Consider the following 17,097-nt stretch of genomic DNA (forward strand, 5'->3'; position numbering starts at 1 on the left):
TGTTTTTATATTTCATGACCAACAGAAGTGAAATTTATTAATGACTATTACTCTAAGCTTAGAACTGAGTTAGAATGTTAGGGCTTATCAGTGAATGGTCACATTAGAGGGGCTGATCTCACATGTAAAGCACTTTGCTGCCATGCAAGAGGCCCTGGGTCCTCTCTTCAATACCACACACTGAGAAAAAAAAAATCACTTTCCTAAGTATGAAAAATGCTCTTAGCTGGGCACTGGTGTCTCACTTCTGTAATCCTATCTACTCAGGAGGCTGAGATCTGAGGATCATGGCTCAAAGACAGCCCTGGCAGGAACATCTGTGAGATGCCTATCTCTAATAAACCACTAGAAAACCAGAAGTGGTGCTTTGACTTAAGTAGTAGAGCACTAGCCTTAAGCTGAAGAGCTGAGGGACAGTGCCCAGGCCCCAGAGTTCAAGCCTCACAACTGACTAAAAAGAAAAAAGAAAAATGCTCTTAAGATAAAATAGTCATAGAGGTGAGAAAGAAGTTTCCAGGAATATTCTTGAAACTTGAGTTGTACTCTCCAAGTGCAAGTAGTCATTTCCTGAAAAGAGTAGCTGATATAGGCAGGGACAGTATTGGTTTACCTTGCTTTACACCTAGCCCTGAGAATCAGACTGTACCAAATACAGGTGGAGCAGCAGCAACTGCACTGCCTAGACTTTGTGTTCTCTCCCTTAATGCAGGGCCATCCCCTCTGTAGTTAGTGTTAGTCAGTCACAGAGAGCCTACACATTTTAGAGAAGACGGGATACATTTTGGTTGAAAAGATGAACTAGAAAGAAACCTCACCATTCAGTATGGGTTCCAGCAGTATTACAGTTCCTGAGGACAGCAAGTGCATCCTGGCTCATCTTGTGAGCGTTGTAGTGGGTCAGGGCACAGCAACGGCGTAGGCTGCTGAGACGCTTGTCTCCTTGCACTCGAACGCTCACACACAGCTGGGTGGCCACTCTGTCATTCTGTGGGTGGACAATGATGGAGGCCTTGTAAACCGCTACTGGGAGCATTGTGGTTCTATATACTAACTACAGAAAGAGGGATAGAATGGTTTGGAAGCAGTGAAAAAGCCAAGAATATCAAGTCAGCAAGACAAGAATCAGGCTGTTTATTCCAGTGCCACTTGTATAAACTACAAATACACATTATTATGCACAAGACACTGGGTTTGACACTGTGATAGTTACAAAGACGTTTCCTGTTTTCATGCTCACATGCTAGTAGTGCAGATTCTATATGTTACAATCCTACTTTCTGAACAAAAATATTACACAATTCTATAAAAATTTGTGTTTTTTTCTGGATAGGAAAGCAATTGGACAGGACATAATTTGGGTGATAGAATGGAAGAATAGGATATTCTGAACAGCTATGGGAATGGGACAAAATACATGAAAATGAGACCTTCCTAAAAAGACTACATGGTGTCCAGGCAAGAAGATTCTAACCCAAACCTATTGTACTACATTCTAATTTCTGAAAACAGTTCAAAAAAGTAATATCAAAACTGGATAATAGGGGCTGGGAAGGTGGCTCAATGGTAGAGTGCTCACTTCGCATGCATGAGGCCCTGGGTTTGATTCCTCAACACCACATAAGCAGAAAAAGTTGGAAGTGGTGCTGCTGTTCTAGTGGTAGAGTGCTAGCCTTGAGCTAACGAGCTGAGGGACAGCCCAGAGTTCAGGCCCCATGACTGACCAAAAAAAAAAAAAAAAAATACATGTAGTCTTCAATTAAGTTTTAATTTTCTCTGCCTTTATGCTCTTATGCTTGAAAAAGTGAAGTTTCTGTCCCTTATGGAAGACATTGTAGAGTCACAGCTGCTAGAGAGAAAGATGGCACTGGCTCACTTGAGTGAAGTCAGGCCAGAATTTTGTTAGTGTTGACCAACTAACAGGTCAAGAAGCAGAAATACAGGAAGGCAAAAGAAAATCCCTCAATCAAAGATTCTAGTGAAAAGAATACCCAAAAGGCAAATGAGTTAAGAACAAAATTATTATTTTTTGTTCAGTCGTGGGGCTTGAACTCTGGGCCTAGGTGCTGTCCCTGAGTTTCTAGCTCAAGGCTAGCACTCTACCACTTAAGCCATAGTGCCACTTCTGGTTTTCTGATGGTTAATTGGAGATGAGTCTCACAGACTTTCCTGCTGAGGCTGTCTTTGAAGTGGGATCCTGAGATCTCAGCCTCCTGAGTAGCTAGGATTATAGGCATGAGCCACCGGCACCTGGCTAAAATTATTTTTTGAAGAAAATAAATTTTAGAAATTTGTATCTTATGAGAATACAAATCAATTATGAAGGAATTTGATGAAAACCACAGACATAATTGAGTATCTATTTGTGTCTGTGCAGATAATCAATGAGAAGGCTTAAACTAGAAATGACCACAGTTTTAGCCTTCTTATTATCTGCAGAGTCTGATGGAGGCTGATGTGAGAGGGCGACTGGGAAGGCCTCATGAGAAGGTGAAATGGTAGTGGACCTGAATAAAGTGAGCAAGCAAATTTCAGTGAGCAAAGAGAACAGCAAGTTAGCAAGGATCCAGTGGCTCAGGCCTGTTAATACCAGCACTTAGGTTGTTCATATAGAAGAATCAATAAGTTGAGACCAGTCTAGGCTATGTAGTGAGACCCTGCTTCAACCTTCCCTTCAAAAAGAAGAAAAAAAGGATCAAATCCAAAGAGGCCAAAGTGAAAGCTACTATGTGTGTTAAATAAAAGGGAGGCTTCCCTCTCTAAGTTATAGCTGCAGTGGCTCATTCCTATAAATCCTACCTACTCAGGAGGCTAAGATCTGAGGATCATGGTTCAAAGCCAACCAGCTGAAAGCCCATGAGACTTATCTCTAATTAACTGTCTTCCCCCAAAAGAGTGGGAAGTGAGCTAGGCACCAGTGGGTTATGTCTGTAATCCTAACTACCGAGGTGGCTGAGATCTGAGGATCATTGTTCAAAGCCAGCTGGAGCAGGAAAAGTCCACAAGACTCTTCTCTTCAGTAAACCAGCAGAAAACTGGAAGTGGTGCTGTGTGGCTCCAAGTGGTAGAGCACTAGCCTTGAGTAAAAAAGCTTAGGGATAGCATCTAGGCCCCAAGCTCAAGCCCCATTACTGACAAAATAAAAAAAAAACAAAAACAAAAAACAGGGCACCAGTGGCTCTTGCCTTGTAATCGTAACTACTCAGAAAGTAGAGATCTGAGGATCACGGTTCGAAGCCAGAACAGGCAGGAAAATCTGTAAGAGACTTCTCTCCAATAAACTACTCAGAAAAACACAAAAGTGGCACTGTGCCTCAAGTGGTATTGTACTACCTTTGAACACAAAGAGGCTCAGGGACAGTGCCTAGCCCCTTAGTTCAAGCCCCAAGACTGGCAAAAAAAAGGTAAAGTAGAGCCTCAGAAATGGCATAAAAAATAAAAAAGGTAACGGAGAACACATAGTAATCAAGGGGGAGAAGAGATCAAAAGCAGGTGCTTAAATCATTGTAGAATTAAGGGCTGGGAATGTGTCTTACTGTTAAGAGTGCTTGCCTAGCATGCATGAAGCCTTGGGTTTGATTTCTCAGTACCATATAAACAGAAAAAGCCAGAAGTGACGCTGTGGCTCAAGTGGTAGAGTGCTAGCCTTGAGCAAAAGAAGCTCAGGGACAGTGCCCAAGCAAGCCCTGAGTTCAAGTCCCAGGACTGGTAAAAAATTGTAGAATTAAAAGAAATCCTTACTATGACTTAGGTATGAAGGGAAGCTACTGGAGTTTCTAAACAGCAAAGTGACAGGATCACCTGTGTCTTGAATTCTTTCAGCCACAAAGTCCTTTGAAGCTTAAAAGCAGATGAATTGTCAAGGATCTACATTCTGTGTACCACATACAAGGACAAGAAGCCCCTGGGACTTTTACAGTGATGAAATGAAAACTGAGCGACATCTAGTGGACAAAGTTGAATATACTCATAACAACTGTCAACTGAAGGAACAATGAAGGCCTACTCCAGCAATAGTATTGATCATTTCAGTAGACTTGTAGATGATGCACCCAGAATTCTTTTTCCTATCTTTGTTCCTCCTCAATAAAGTAAGAGCAGTTAGTATTTACATCCCAAAGCTCGCCCTAGGCATCAAGAAAATCTTACATCAATTCGGTCTTTGGTCAATCTCTCCTCTAGTTCTTGGGCTAATTGTAGGAGCCACCACTGCACCTAAAAAAGTATCAAAACTTTTAATTTTTCATTTAGCTACTCGAGACACAGAACTAGACAGTAGATTTGTTCGAATCTAACCCACATAAACTTGTGTGCCTAATGGCTTCCTGTAACTAGATCATAGAAATTTCAGTATTCTGTCTTGCTCTAGTTCAAAATGTTTATTTTCACCTGGGCAGGATGCACACGTAATTTCAGTGTCAGGAACGTTGAGGCAGAATGATCTCAAGTTTGAGGCCAGATTGGGCTAGGAAAGCAAGACCCTGACCATAATTTAAAAAAAAAATTGTTCTCATTTCTCTTTACCGTTGGCATAGCAGGTAAATTTCAGGTATGTTCCAGTTCTGGTATAAAAAGACAAGTGGCCGGGCACTGGTGGCTCATGCCTGTAATCCTAGTTACTTAGAAGGTTGAGATCTGAGGACTGTAGTTCGAAGCTAGTCCAGGCAGAAAAGTCCCCATGACACTCTGATCTTCAATAAATTACTCAAAAAAAAAAAAAAAAAGAGCTGTGGGGACAGCCTGAAAAAAGGCGGAAGTGGAGCTGTGGCTCAAGTGGTAGAGTGCTAGCTTTGAGCGCAAAGAGGCTCAGGGATAGCTCCCAGGCCCTGAGTTCAAGCCCCAGGACCAGTAGGGTGACAACAACTGAGACACGACTCAGTAGGCTTTCTAAGTTTCCACCTACTGAAAAGAAACTCCATTTTGAGTTTCAGTACATTTTAGGTGGAAGAAAGGAAAAAGAAAAACGAATTAGTCAATTTCAACACCTAAAAAGAAACTTCCCTTCTGACATTATAGAGTTCCATCTAACCTAGTGAAGCTTCCACAGATACCAACACGTACACACTAACACCTTCTGTGAAAGAGACAATGTTCTGCCAAGAGTGCCCGCTTACCTGTTCCCGTGTAGCTAGAGCTGTTTTTCCTGGGAAATTCTTGCTACAGCCAATGGTTTTGGGTAGCTGCCTGGGTTTAACTGGATCATGTTCAATTCCTCGGCACATGGCATACAACCAAGACCTAAGAAAACCAGTAGACAACTTTAAGGCGAAAGTAAATACTATTATGTAGACAAAACTAATACCTATATTACTCATTTATCTTATAAAACCAATGTGACAAAATTAAGTATACTTGACCTCTGACAGAACTCCTGTCCTTCTCAATTCCAGCACAATGAAAATATTAGCAAGGGGAACATCTACTCTGTTTTGGGAGGCCAAGTCATCATTTGCATTTTGGCAAAGTGCCAGTAAGCAAAGCCACAAAATTCCTATTCTCAATTTTTTTTGTGTGTGTGTTAGTTGTGGGCCTGAACACTGGGCCTGGGCACTGTCCCTCAGCTCTTCAGCTCAAGGTTAGCCCTCTACCACGTGAGCCACAGCGCCACTTCCGGCTTTTTCTGCTTATGTGGTGCTGAAGAATCGAATCCAGGGCCTCATGCATGCAAGGCAAGCACTCTACCACTGAACCACCTTCCCAGCCTCCTATTCCCAATTTTTTGGTTTAGTTCAAATTTGAGGCTGGCCTCAAACTTGTTATCCTCTTGCCTCCACCTCCCAAGTGCTAGGATTACAAGTATGCATCACCAACCCTGGCCTCATATCCCCCAAGACTGAAATGTAAGAATCTTAGTAATAATAATATCTTAATAATATTGTATCACAAAAATGATAAACTAGTATATACTTAAGCTTCAAACTAAAAATTCCTATCAGTCAACCACCAAGGCATATGAAAAATCTACACTGATAGAACACACAATATATTTTAAAGCAAGAACCAACTAGTGAAATTACCTGGATCTAAAGTTAGATTTTATTTGCTGCTTTTGTAAACTACATTTGAGTTCAGAGTATCCATAAAGGTTATGATTGGAAGAGAATATGAATCACTTACCCATTCTTCTCTCCAAAATGATTCTGGAGCTGGGATTCCGTGAACTGGGTTAGTTCACCCATGTATTCTACCCCTAGGATTTCAATGACGGAGGCCCCAAGCTTTCCTCCAAGACTACGGCTGATAACAGACACAAAGAATTTACAGGTCACAACCTAAGTATCTAATTAATAGCAAACACAGGACATTGTGCTGCTCTCCAAAAGATCCAGGGGAACAAGAGCATGTTTAGTCCTGAATATTCAGAAGTTTTCCAGTGTAAGGCTAAGTGATTACAGAACTTCAGATACTTTCAGAATTTTAGGACTTGGGAAAAATTAATAATACCGTAAGAAAATATTAGTCATTCATTACTATTAAGTCATAAAATACTAATTGTGTAATACCTATTCATTCCATTTGAGGATTTAAATTCCAAATCCCAAACAAATCTTTTCCTCGGCTACCACTTTTTATGCTTAATATGGTTTATATATATGTATATATGTGTATATGTGTGTGTGTGTATGTGTGTAATTTTATTTTTTCTTATTGTTGGTTGTGGGGCTTGAACTCAGGGCCTCTTAGTGCTACCTCTGAGCCTCTTTATGCTTAATGTTAGCGCTCTCCCACTTGAGCCACAGTGCCACTTCTGGTTTTGGAGTGGTTTCTGGAGATAAGAGTCTCACATGGACTTTTCTGCCTGAGTTGGCTTTGAACCCCAATCTTTAGATCTCAGCTTCCTGAGCAGCTAGGATTACAGGCATGAGCCACTGGTGCACAGAATAAATATTTTTTTAACTGGTTTTTGAGGCACCATCATGTGTTCTTTACTAATGTTCAGCATCTTCCATTACTTGCTTCATGAATGTAAACTAGCTCATTCCCTTTTTTTTTTTTTGTCAGTCATGGGGCTTGAACTCTGGGCCTGAACACTGTCCCTTAGCTCTTCAGCTCAAGGCTAGTGCTATACTACTTGAGCCAATGTGCCACTTCCAGTTTTCTTTTTTTTTTTTTTTGTCGGCCGTGGGGCTTGAACTCTGGGCCTGGGCGCTGTCCCTCAGCTCTTCAGCTCAAGGCGAGCGCTCTACCACTTAAGCTACAGCGCCACTTCCGGTTTTCTGGTGGTTTATTGAAGATAGGAGTCTCACGGTCTCTCCTGCCCGGGCTGGCTTTGAACCGTGATCCTCAGATCTCGGCCTCCTGAGTAGCTAGGATTATAGGCATGAGCCACCAGCACCCGGCCCACTTCCAGTTTTCTAAGTGGTTTATTGGAGATGGAGTCTCATGGACTTTCCTGTCCAGGCTGGCTTTGAACTGTGATCCTCAGATCTCAGCCTCCTGAGTAGCTAGGATTATAGGCGTGAGCCACCAGCACCCAGCAGACTTTCCCTTCTTTTTGCAAAATAATTCCCCAGTGCTGCCTTACTGCTTTTGGCTGACGCTAAATTATGCCAAACCTCACCACAAAATCTCATCCCTTTCACAAATCTTTCTCAGATTACTATCTTTGTGTGGAGGAACTTTTTTCCCCTTTCTTTTTCTGTGTTGGTAACTGGGGCTTGAACTCAAGGCCTGGGCACTGGCCCTTAGCTTTCTCACTCAAGGCTAGTGCTCTACCACTTGAGCCATAGCTCCACTTCTGTCTGGCTTTTTGCTAGTTAAGTGGAGATGTGTCATAAGACTTTCCTGCCTTTACACTCTTCAAACCTGAATCCTCCAGAGTAGGATTACAGGTATGTGCCACTGGCACCTGGTTTGTGTGCAAATTTTGGTAACTACACAATTCATTTAGCAAATACTCCTACTCAGATACGCCATAGCATCTTTATCACTTTCTGAATTGTCATATCTTGTCTCTTTAACAGTACTAATCCTAGTCAGGAACAATCTGTGGGCATAATTTAGTATTTATTTGATTTGGCTGCTTTTTTTTTTTTTGGGTCGGTTGTAGGGCTTGAACTCTGGGCTTGAGTGCTGTCCCTCAGCTCTTCAGCTCAAGGCTAGCACTAGAGCTTTACCACTTGAGCCACAGCGCCACTTCTGGTTTTCTGGCAGTTTATTTGAGATAAGAGTTTCACGGAGTTTCCTTCCCGGGCTGGCTTTGAAGCGTGATCCTCAGATCTCAGCCTCCTGAGTAGCTAGGATTACAGGCGTGAGCCACTGGCGCCCGGCGATTTGGCTGCTTTTATACCTAGTTTGAGAGCAAGTCAGCAGTTCTGAACACCTTGATTTGAGAGTAAAAAAATATAAAATTCAAGGCCAGGTACTGGTGGCTCATGCTTGTAATCCTAAATCTTAGGAGGCTGAGATCTGAGGATCACGGTTCAAAACCAGCCCAGGAAGGAAAGTCCATGAGACTCTGACCTCCAATGAACCACCAGAAAACCAGAAGTGGTACTGTGGCTTAAGTGGTAGAGTGCCTGTCTTGAGCTGAAGAGCTCAGGGACTGCACCCAGGCCCAGAGTTCAAGTCCCACGACTTATATTGACTGACAAATAAAAAGGGAACATATATCCAACATGTAGCTCATTTCTTTAAAATTCAGGATTAATATATTCAATGTACTATCCTAAACTGAAAATTCATTAAAATGTTTTGTGCTTTTCAAAATTATCTGTGTTGCCTCTCTCCTATATTCCCTGCTCCAATCCTTTTTAAGGAACAAAAGACACTACAAGCAGAAAGCGTCTTTGCATGACTGCGAAGGAACTCTTCCTGAATACTTACATTTTGTGAATTGGCATTTGGCTGAAGAGCTTCGGCACTGACCCATGTGAGACTAGAGTCTGGCGGTTTGGCTTGTTTAGACCACAGGCTAGCTTTGCTAGGACCTAGAAACATGGAAAGTATAAAAACCTCAGTACTACTAACCCTCCTATGGAGTTGGTAAATATTACACACACACACACACACACACAGAGACACACACACACACACACACACACACGACTCAGCTTAAGGGTTGTAACTAATGGTTTCCACTTAGAAACAAAATAGATCCAGAAAATAAGTCCAGCTCTTGGACTTTATATTCCATACATCTTCAATGGAAAACACGATCTGGTTGTGATGATCCTAACTGTTCCTCCTATAGTTCCATTCTCATTTCCTCTAATCAGTTTTTTCCTTTCCCATTTATTCCTTGAGGCCTTTCCACTTTGATAGGTTCAAAACACTGTGGAACTTTGAAAAAAAAAAAACAACTTAAAATGCATTTCTTAGTGTGTCCATATGAACATGCTGAAACAAATTTGTTTTACTACCCTGTTACATTTTTTTTCTTTTTCTTTTTTTTTGCTTGTACTGGGGCTTGAACTCAGGGCCTCAAACTCTCACAATGCCTTTTTTTGCTCAAATGGTGCTCTCCAATTTAAGCCATGCCTCCATATCCCAATTTTTGCTGGTTAACTGAAGATAAGTCTCTTGGGGGGGAAAAAAAGCCAGAAGCCAGTGGCTCACACCTGTATTCCTAACTACTCAGGAGGCTGAGATCTGAGGATCATGGTTCAAAGCCACCCCAGGCAGGAAAGTCCATGAAACTCTTATCTCCAATAAACAACCAGAAAACTGTAAGTGGCCCTGTGGCTCAAGTGGGAGAGCTGAGGGACAGCGCCCAGGCCCAGAGTTCAAGCCCCACGACCGACAAAAAAAAAGTATTAAAATCATTCCTGAATTCATTAGAGATGTTCTAGAAACTTCTACTAGGCAGTATTAATTAGTCTGGTTTAAATTTTATTGGGACTATTGTTTCTTCTTCCTCCCTGAAAACAAAAATTTTCCTGGGCAGTTTGGCAACTTTTCTCTACCTACCCTTAGAAGATGATGAAGGCCCCAAACTCACTGTACTTTACTTTATTCACCATTAATCAGATTATTAGTTATTCTGCTCCTGGGTTAAAGAGGAGTGTTTGTATCTCCTAAACTGAAAGTGGTCCAAATTAGTAACATTTTACTACTGCATTTTTGTTGGTGGTAGTGGTCGTGGGGCCTGAACTCACCCTGGGTGCTGTCCCTCAGCCCTTCAGCTCAAGGTGAGCGGTCTACCACTGGTGCCACAGCACCACTTCCTGTTTTCTAGTGTGTAATGGAGATAAGGGTCTCACAGACTTTTCTCCCAGGCTGGCTTTGAATCACCATCATCAGATCTCAGCCTCCTGAGTATCTAGGATTACAGGCTGGGTATGTGGTTCAAGTGGTAAAGCACCTGCTTAGCAGGAGCAAGGCCCTATGTTCAAACTCCAATATGGCAAAAAAATAAACATATAAATAATTCAAATGAAAAATAAAAGAGGGGCTGGGAAGGTGGCTCAGTGGTAGAGTGCTTGCCTTGCATGCATGAGGTCCTGGGTTCAATTCCTCAGCACCACATAAGCAGGAAAAAAAAGCCAGAAGTGGCGCTGTGGCTCAAGTGGTAGAGTGCTAGCCTTGAGCTGAAGAGCTGAGAGACAGCGCCCAGGCCCAGAGTTCAGGCCCCATGACCGGACCCCCCCAAAAAAAATAAAAAATAAATAAAAATAAAAGAAACAGGTTAAGGAAGCATGGTAACACACACCTGTAATGGCAGCACTCAGAGGTGGAAGGAGTAGGAACACGAATTTTAGGCCAGACTGATTTACATAGTGAGACCTTGTCTCAAAAAAGCCAAGGGCTAGGGGTGTAGCTCAGTGGTGAGTTCTTGTCCAGCATGAGAAAGGACCTGAGTTTGATTCTTAACACTGCAAAGAATTTTAAAGCAGGGTAATATATGAAAATTCCAAGATGATTTTTCTTATCAGTCATCAAGGAATTTATGTGTTGATCTTAACATATACAAAGAACATTTCCTGTAAATTTTCACCGTGCCTCTGAGGAAGGTACATATGCAATGCCAAGTCCCATGTTAAAACTTTACATAACACTTTCATTTAGATCTCAATGTGAATTCTTAATAAAAACTCATTTCAAGGTCCATAGTAATCATTTGAATCCCTCATTCATATGTATCCTTGCTTTATTTAACTAAATATATCAATGATGAGCCTTCACCTTGTTGTGCGAAATTCCAGCGGAACACTGGAAACCGGTCTGCCTCTCTATGGCTGCTCTCATTTCCTCCACAATCACTGCCCCCACAGTGAGCTGCAGGTCTGGAGAGCTGCTGTTATCCATCTGAAGAGAATCAAGCCACTCAAGTAAGCCTTGTTTTCGCACTTCCTCTGAAAGAAAAAAAAGAGTTGTGTCACATTGAGCTATTTTAAAAATTAGCTTTTCCAGTCATGTGCCAACTAATGACATTTGATTAGTGACAGACTACAGATATGACAGTGTATACTATTAGAAGTCTATGTGTGTGATTGGACTGTATGTGCCCACAATGATGAAATCATGCATGACACATTTTCCAGAATGTACTTGTCTTCATGCTATATTTTCTAGGTATAGAAATCCTTGCATTTCAACTATTTCAGATATGTAGGTTTTCATAAAACAAAATGCAGCCAGTTTAAGTTCATTAACTAAACGAGATTAATTTCAGGTTGGCAGAGTTGGCTCAAGTGATGAGTATCTGCCTAGTAACTGCACCAGTCTCTGAGTTCAACCTTAATACTGACAAAGAGATTGATTTCTTCTTCAAAATTATTGCAGTGCTTATGCGCAACATATATTTTATATTAGTAACATCTTTCGTGAGCAAGGATTTTTTTTGATGGTGGTGCTAGGGAGAAAAACTTAAGAGCCTTACAGGTGCTAGGCAAGTGCTCTACTACTGAGCTTCATCCTCAATCTATGAGCAATGATTTAAAAAGCATATTTTTTCCCTTGTTCCCTTAAATTTTCTTCAGTTTCCTCTTGAACATCTGCCCTAGTTAGAAAATATTCAAGCCAGGTGCTGGTGGCTCACACCTGTAATCCTAGCTACTCAGGAGGCTGAGATCTGAGGATTGGAGTTCAAAGCCAGTCCAAGCAAAAAAATCTGTGAGACTATTTTTTTTTTTTTTTGGTCAGTTGTGGTTTGAACTCTGGGCTTGGGCGCTGTCCCTCAGCTCTTCAGCTCAAGGCAAGCACTCTACCACTTGAACCACAGTGCCAATTCCAGTTTTCTGGTGGTTTACTGGAGATAAATGTTTCATGGGGGCTGGGAAGGTGGCTCAGTGGTAGAGCGCTTGCCTTGCATGCTTGAGGCCCTGGGTTCGATTCCTCTGCACCACATAAGCAGAAAAAAAAAAGCCGGAAGTGGCGCTGTGGCTCAAGTGGTAGAGTGCTAGCCTTGAGCTGAAGAGCTGAGGGATAGCACCCAGGCCCAGAAAAAAGTTTCATGGACTTTCCTGTCTGGGCTGTCTTTGAACCATGATCCTGAGATCTCAGCCTCCTGAGTAGCTAGGATTACAGGCATGAGCCACCGGGCTCAGCTCTAAGACTCTTATCTCAATAAACTTCAGAAAAAGCTGGAAGTGCCGGGCTGGTGGCTCAAGCCTGTAATCCTAGCTACTCAGGATGCTGAGATCTCAGGATCACAGTTCAAAGCCAGCCCAGGCAGGAAAGTCCGTGAGACTCTTATCTCCAATAAACCACTAGAAAACTAGAAGTGGCACTGTGGCTCAAGTGGTAGAGCGCTCACCTTGAGCTAAAAAGCTGAGGGACAGAGCCCAGGCCCAGAGTTCAAGCCCCACGACTGACCAAAAAAAAAAGAAAAGAAAAAGCTGGAAGTGGTGCTGTGGCTCAAGTGGTAGAGTACTAGCCTTAATTAAAAAGCTCAGGGACGGTGCCCAGGCCTGAGTTTAGTCCCAGAATGGGCAAAAGAAAAAGAAAATATTCATAATTAACTCAACTTAATCTAAACTTAAATTTATATATTTTTGGAAGCTAGTTCTAGCTGTGTAGTTTAAAACCCAACCAACCAAAGGAACTACATTTATTTTCCCAACTTCAGTTCTTTTTTCCTTTCATTATTTTTCAAATAGGGTCTTATGCTTTTAGGCTGGCCTTAGAGCATGATCCTCCATACCTATATTACCTGTGTACCTGTGGTTACATGATTGATCATCCTGCCTGTTTTCCTGGCCTCAAATTGCAATCATCCCAAACTCTGCCTCTTAAGATTATAGGCATGAGGCACCACACCTGGCTACCTAGTTGTATCTAAAGAGATATTTACTTTTATACAATTTTCATAGCTTCTCAACATACATATACCTGGAATGATAATGGATTGTATATCCTCTGACATGAGTCTTTGGAATTCTTTCAGGTTGTAATTTAAGATTCCTTTGAACCATTCCATGAAGAATCAGCTTGACCAAGCAAAGCAGGTTCCAAAGGCAGGAAGCAGAAGCAATGGTATGGAAATACCTTTCTGAACAGCCTCTTCTGCTCTTGTTGGATCTTTAGGCAATCCTTCAATGTAAGTGCTTGGCAACCAGTCTGCCAAGATGGGCTGACCCTGCAGCTTCTGTAGTCTCTCTTGTACAGCACTCGTCAGATCTATGTAAGCCTCATCGATGCTGGCACGTTCAATGATAGCAAAATGAGACATTACCTGCATCACTTCAACACTGGCTTCTCGGTACCTAAGGATAGGGATCACACATATAGTCGACAGAGGTAACCTTAAGGTTGTCAGCACCCTCTTATAATGAGCAATAACTTCCATAATCAAGAAACAAGCAATTTAACAAAGACTAGTTACATAATTGAATAAGCAGATAGTCAGGACCAATGATACAGGGCAATACCTATATAACTGATATAACCCCCCCAAAAAAAAGCAGGGAAGAAGCAGTGCCAAAAATTTTAGTGAAATGCTAGCATTACCAAGGCAGAAACCACCCAGATCTTTAACGTGTCTCTATAGCAAAGATCTCTCTAAAAAGGAAGAAAATAGCCTGGCACTGGTAGCTCACATCTATAATCTGAACTACTCATAAGGTTGAGATCTGAGGATCACAGTTTGAAGCCAATTCAGGAAGACAAATCTGTGAGACATCTCCAATTACTACCAAAATGTTGGAAGTGGAAATGTGGTTCAATTGGTAGGAATAAAAAAGCACTGACTGAAAAATCCAAGCAAGAGTGGAAGACCCTGAGCTCAAGCTCCAGTACTGGCACTGGCACACTGGCACGGATGTATGGGCACACACACAAACCCCTCAGGTCCCAAGCCAAAGGATGGTCCCCACGCCATACCACACAAAATAATGTTCTGTGAGACTGTGGATACTGGACTCTAAAAAAACATGTAAATAAATCCTCAGTCATCTGCCTGCTGTGTGAATTTATATTACTTAACCTCCCTATGAAGGGGGAAGTAACACTTAAAATAATTTAAAAGGTATGAAAGCTTATGAAGAGCTTAACACAGCACCTAGAATTTATGCTCAGTACTAAGTATATTAGCTACTGGGTGGGGCTTGTGCCTACCTCTCTATGTGTCTCTCATTCTAAGGCTCAACTTTTTTTTTTTTGTCGGTCATGAGGCCTGAACTCTGGGCCTGGGCACTGTCCTTCAGCTCTTCAGCTCTAGGCTAGTGCTCTACCACTTGAGCCATAGCACCTCTTCCAGCTTTTTCTGCTTATGTGGTGCAGAAGAATCGAACCCAGGGCCCTCATGCATATGAGGCAAGCACTCTACCACTGAGCCACTTTTCAAGCCCTCTAAGGCTCAACTAATAAAACTAAGAGGCAGTTAAATTCACAAGGCAATCTTTAAGGTTATTCAACTTTGGCAAATAATTCTGTCTCTTTCTCCTTGTCTCTCTCTTTTTTATTTTTAAAATTTTTATATTTTTTGCCAGCCCTGGGGCTTGAACTCAGGACCTAGGCACTGTCCCTGAGCTAGCTTAAGGCTAGCACTCTACCACTTGAGCCACAGCGCCACCTCTGGCTTTTTCTGTGTCTGAGGAATGGACCCCAGGGCTTCCTGCATGCTAGCACCCTACCACTAAGCCACATTCCCAGCCCCTGCCCCACTCTTTCTTTTAACTCTAGCAAAAAATTCTAGATATTCACTAAAAGTCTGACTCAGCCTTCCTTGGAAGACTATTAATGTTTTTTTTCTTTTTGTTTGGGCCCTGGGGCTTGAAGTCAGGGCTTGGGCATTTTCCTGAGCTTTTGTTGTTGGTGGTGGTTGTAAGGCTTGAACCCAGGGCCTGGGTGCTATCCCTGAGCTCTTTTGCTTAAGACTAGCACTCTACCACCTTAAGCCACAGCTCCACTTCCGCTTTTTGAGTAGTTAATTGGAGATAAGAGTCTCACAGGTACTTTTTTTAAAAAAATATTTTTTTATTGAGATTAGGTAGTTATATAAATTTCACATATAGTGATACTTAGTCACAAACACATTTTAACCTTCACAAGGCAAACTGTCATTATCATGGTCTATAAAGTTTGTGAATTCTATGAGCTTTGACAAAACAACTATTTCTTCCATATCAGGTGATATTTACATTGCTTTTGCTTAGTGTAAGCTATTTCCTCTTTCCCTCCCATCCCCTCCCTCCTAAGCTGCCTTTGAGTCACAGGTACTTTTTTGCAATAGATACTGTTTCAATTATAACAACCTATTTTTACACAATTAAGGAAATGAATGTGTGTCAAAGATAGCAGCCATTATAATAGTGGTTCCAAACTATTACTAAACTAGATGTTAACATCTGTTTTCATTTCAGAGACAACATACTGACCAAAGGGAACCTCTTTACATGTTAATTTGCCTTTCTTTTTCCTTCTTTGGTGCTGGGGATTGAACCCAGGGTCTCATGAAGGCAAACACTTTACCTCTGGGCCATACCCAAGCCCACAAAACAAAATCTGCAAGACTAGTTCCACCCCTCATGACTATTATTTCCAACACCTCCATGTCCCTTTAAACAATTGGTTTTCTTACTTGGTGAGATTAGCTTTTCCACGGCACTCACGAACTTGTGCCAGTAGAAGATCTGGACATAATTTCTTAGCATCATCTGCCCACATGTTTCTAGTGACCCCAAATGCACGAGCTTCATAACTCACTGCAATAATTCTAAGGTTAGAAAAATAAAGAGGGAGAAGTATTACATGATCACAAGCAAAAACAACCAAAATTTAACATGAGCAAGCTATAAACATATAAAAGATGCCTAGCACAGGATTGTATTTCCATAGATTAAACCTTGGTAGTTGTAACAACAACAATGATACATACCCACCACCTTTCCATGTTTTGTACTGTACCACTGCACAAGGTTTGTTCCTCAAATGAGGATTTTGCCGTTGCTCTACTTGAACAAAAAAACAGTCCATGTCCACCAGAGCAACCACTCGATCCTGTCCAGTAGCCATTTTTTTCTGGAAGACAATGTTTTTACAGACAATTAGAAATACACCTAATCACTGTGAGATGGTGGCTCATGCCTGTAATCCTAGCTACTCAAGAGGCTGAGATCTGAGGACCATGGTTCAAACCCAACTCTGGGAAAAAAGTCCATGAGACTCTTACCTCTAATTAATCACCAAAAAGTTAAAGTGGAGCTATGGTTCAAATGGTAGAGTGCTAGCCTTGAGCAAAAAAGCCCAGGGACAGCAACCAGGTCCTAAATTCAAGCCTCAGTACTGGCATTAAAAAAAAAAAAAGAGACATTTTTATATACAACTGCCAGGATAACTAGTGTGATTTTATGAAAGTATTAAGTAGTAAAAGCATTAAAAATACTCATCCTCAGAAAAACTGAACATTCACAAAAGAAGATATATAAATAGCCAACAGGTGCATACAAATGAGCTCAGCATCATTAGCAATGAGGAAATGCAAATTAAAACCACAATGTACATCAGTAGAGGAAGGGGCCAACTGTAATCCAGTTGACAAACAGATCTCCAGTGTAAGTTAGAGAAAAGAGAAGTAGAAAAATAATAGCCAACACTCCATATCTAAAAAGCCCACATCACGGGACTGGGAAGGTGGCTCAGTGGTAGAGCACTTGCCTTGCATGCATGAGGCCCTGGGTTTGATTCCTCAGCACCACATAAGCAAAAAGAAAAAAGCCG

The 17,097-nt window shown here is 41.7% G+C and overlaps 1 protein-coding gene across 1 annotated transcript in view; it reads right to left on the minus strand.

Moving 5' to 3' along the window:
• Positions 1 to 811: 811 nt before the first annotated feature.
• The window catches only part of Polh (polymerase (DNA directed), eta), a 19,667-nt gene continuing 3,381 nt past the window's right edge, over positions 812 to 17,097 (minus strand). Inside the window, exons 2-10 of the mRNA XM_013019274.1 lie at positions 16,256 to 16,398; positions 15,959 to 16,093; positions 13,426 to 13,643; positions 11,122 to 11,291; positions 8,824 to 8,927; positions 6,115 to 6,234; positions 5,112 to 5,235; positions 4,147 to 4,212; positions 812 to 985 (exon numbers count right to left, since the gene is read on the minus strand). Coding sequence (XP_012874728.1) covers positions 812 to 985; positions 4,147 to 4,212; positions 5,112 to 5,235; positions 6,115 to 6,234; positions 8,824 to 8,927; positions 11,122 to 11,291; positions 13,426 to 13,643; positions 15,959 to 16,093; positions 16,256 to 16,392 — 1,248 coding nt within the window. The 5' untranslated portion in view covers positions 16,393 to 16,398. The remainder of the gene's footprint in view (positions 986 to 4,146; positions 4,213 to 5,111; positions 5,236 to 6,114; positions 6,235 to 8,823; positions 8,928 to 11,121; positions 11,292 to 13,425; positions 13,644 to 15,958; positions 16,094 to 16,255; positions 16,399 to 17,097) is intronic.

Source organism: Dipodomys ordii, unplaced genomic scaffold (assembly GCF_000151885.1).
Source record: "Dipodomys ordii isolate 6190 unplaced genomic scaffold, Dord_2.0 Scaffold44, whole genome shotgun sequence".
NCBI classification, from domain to species: domain Eukaryota; kingdom Metazoa; phylum Chordata; class Mammalia; order Rodentia; family Heteromyidae; genus Dipodomys; species Dipodomys ordii.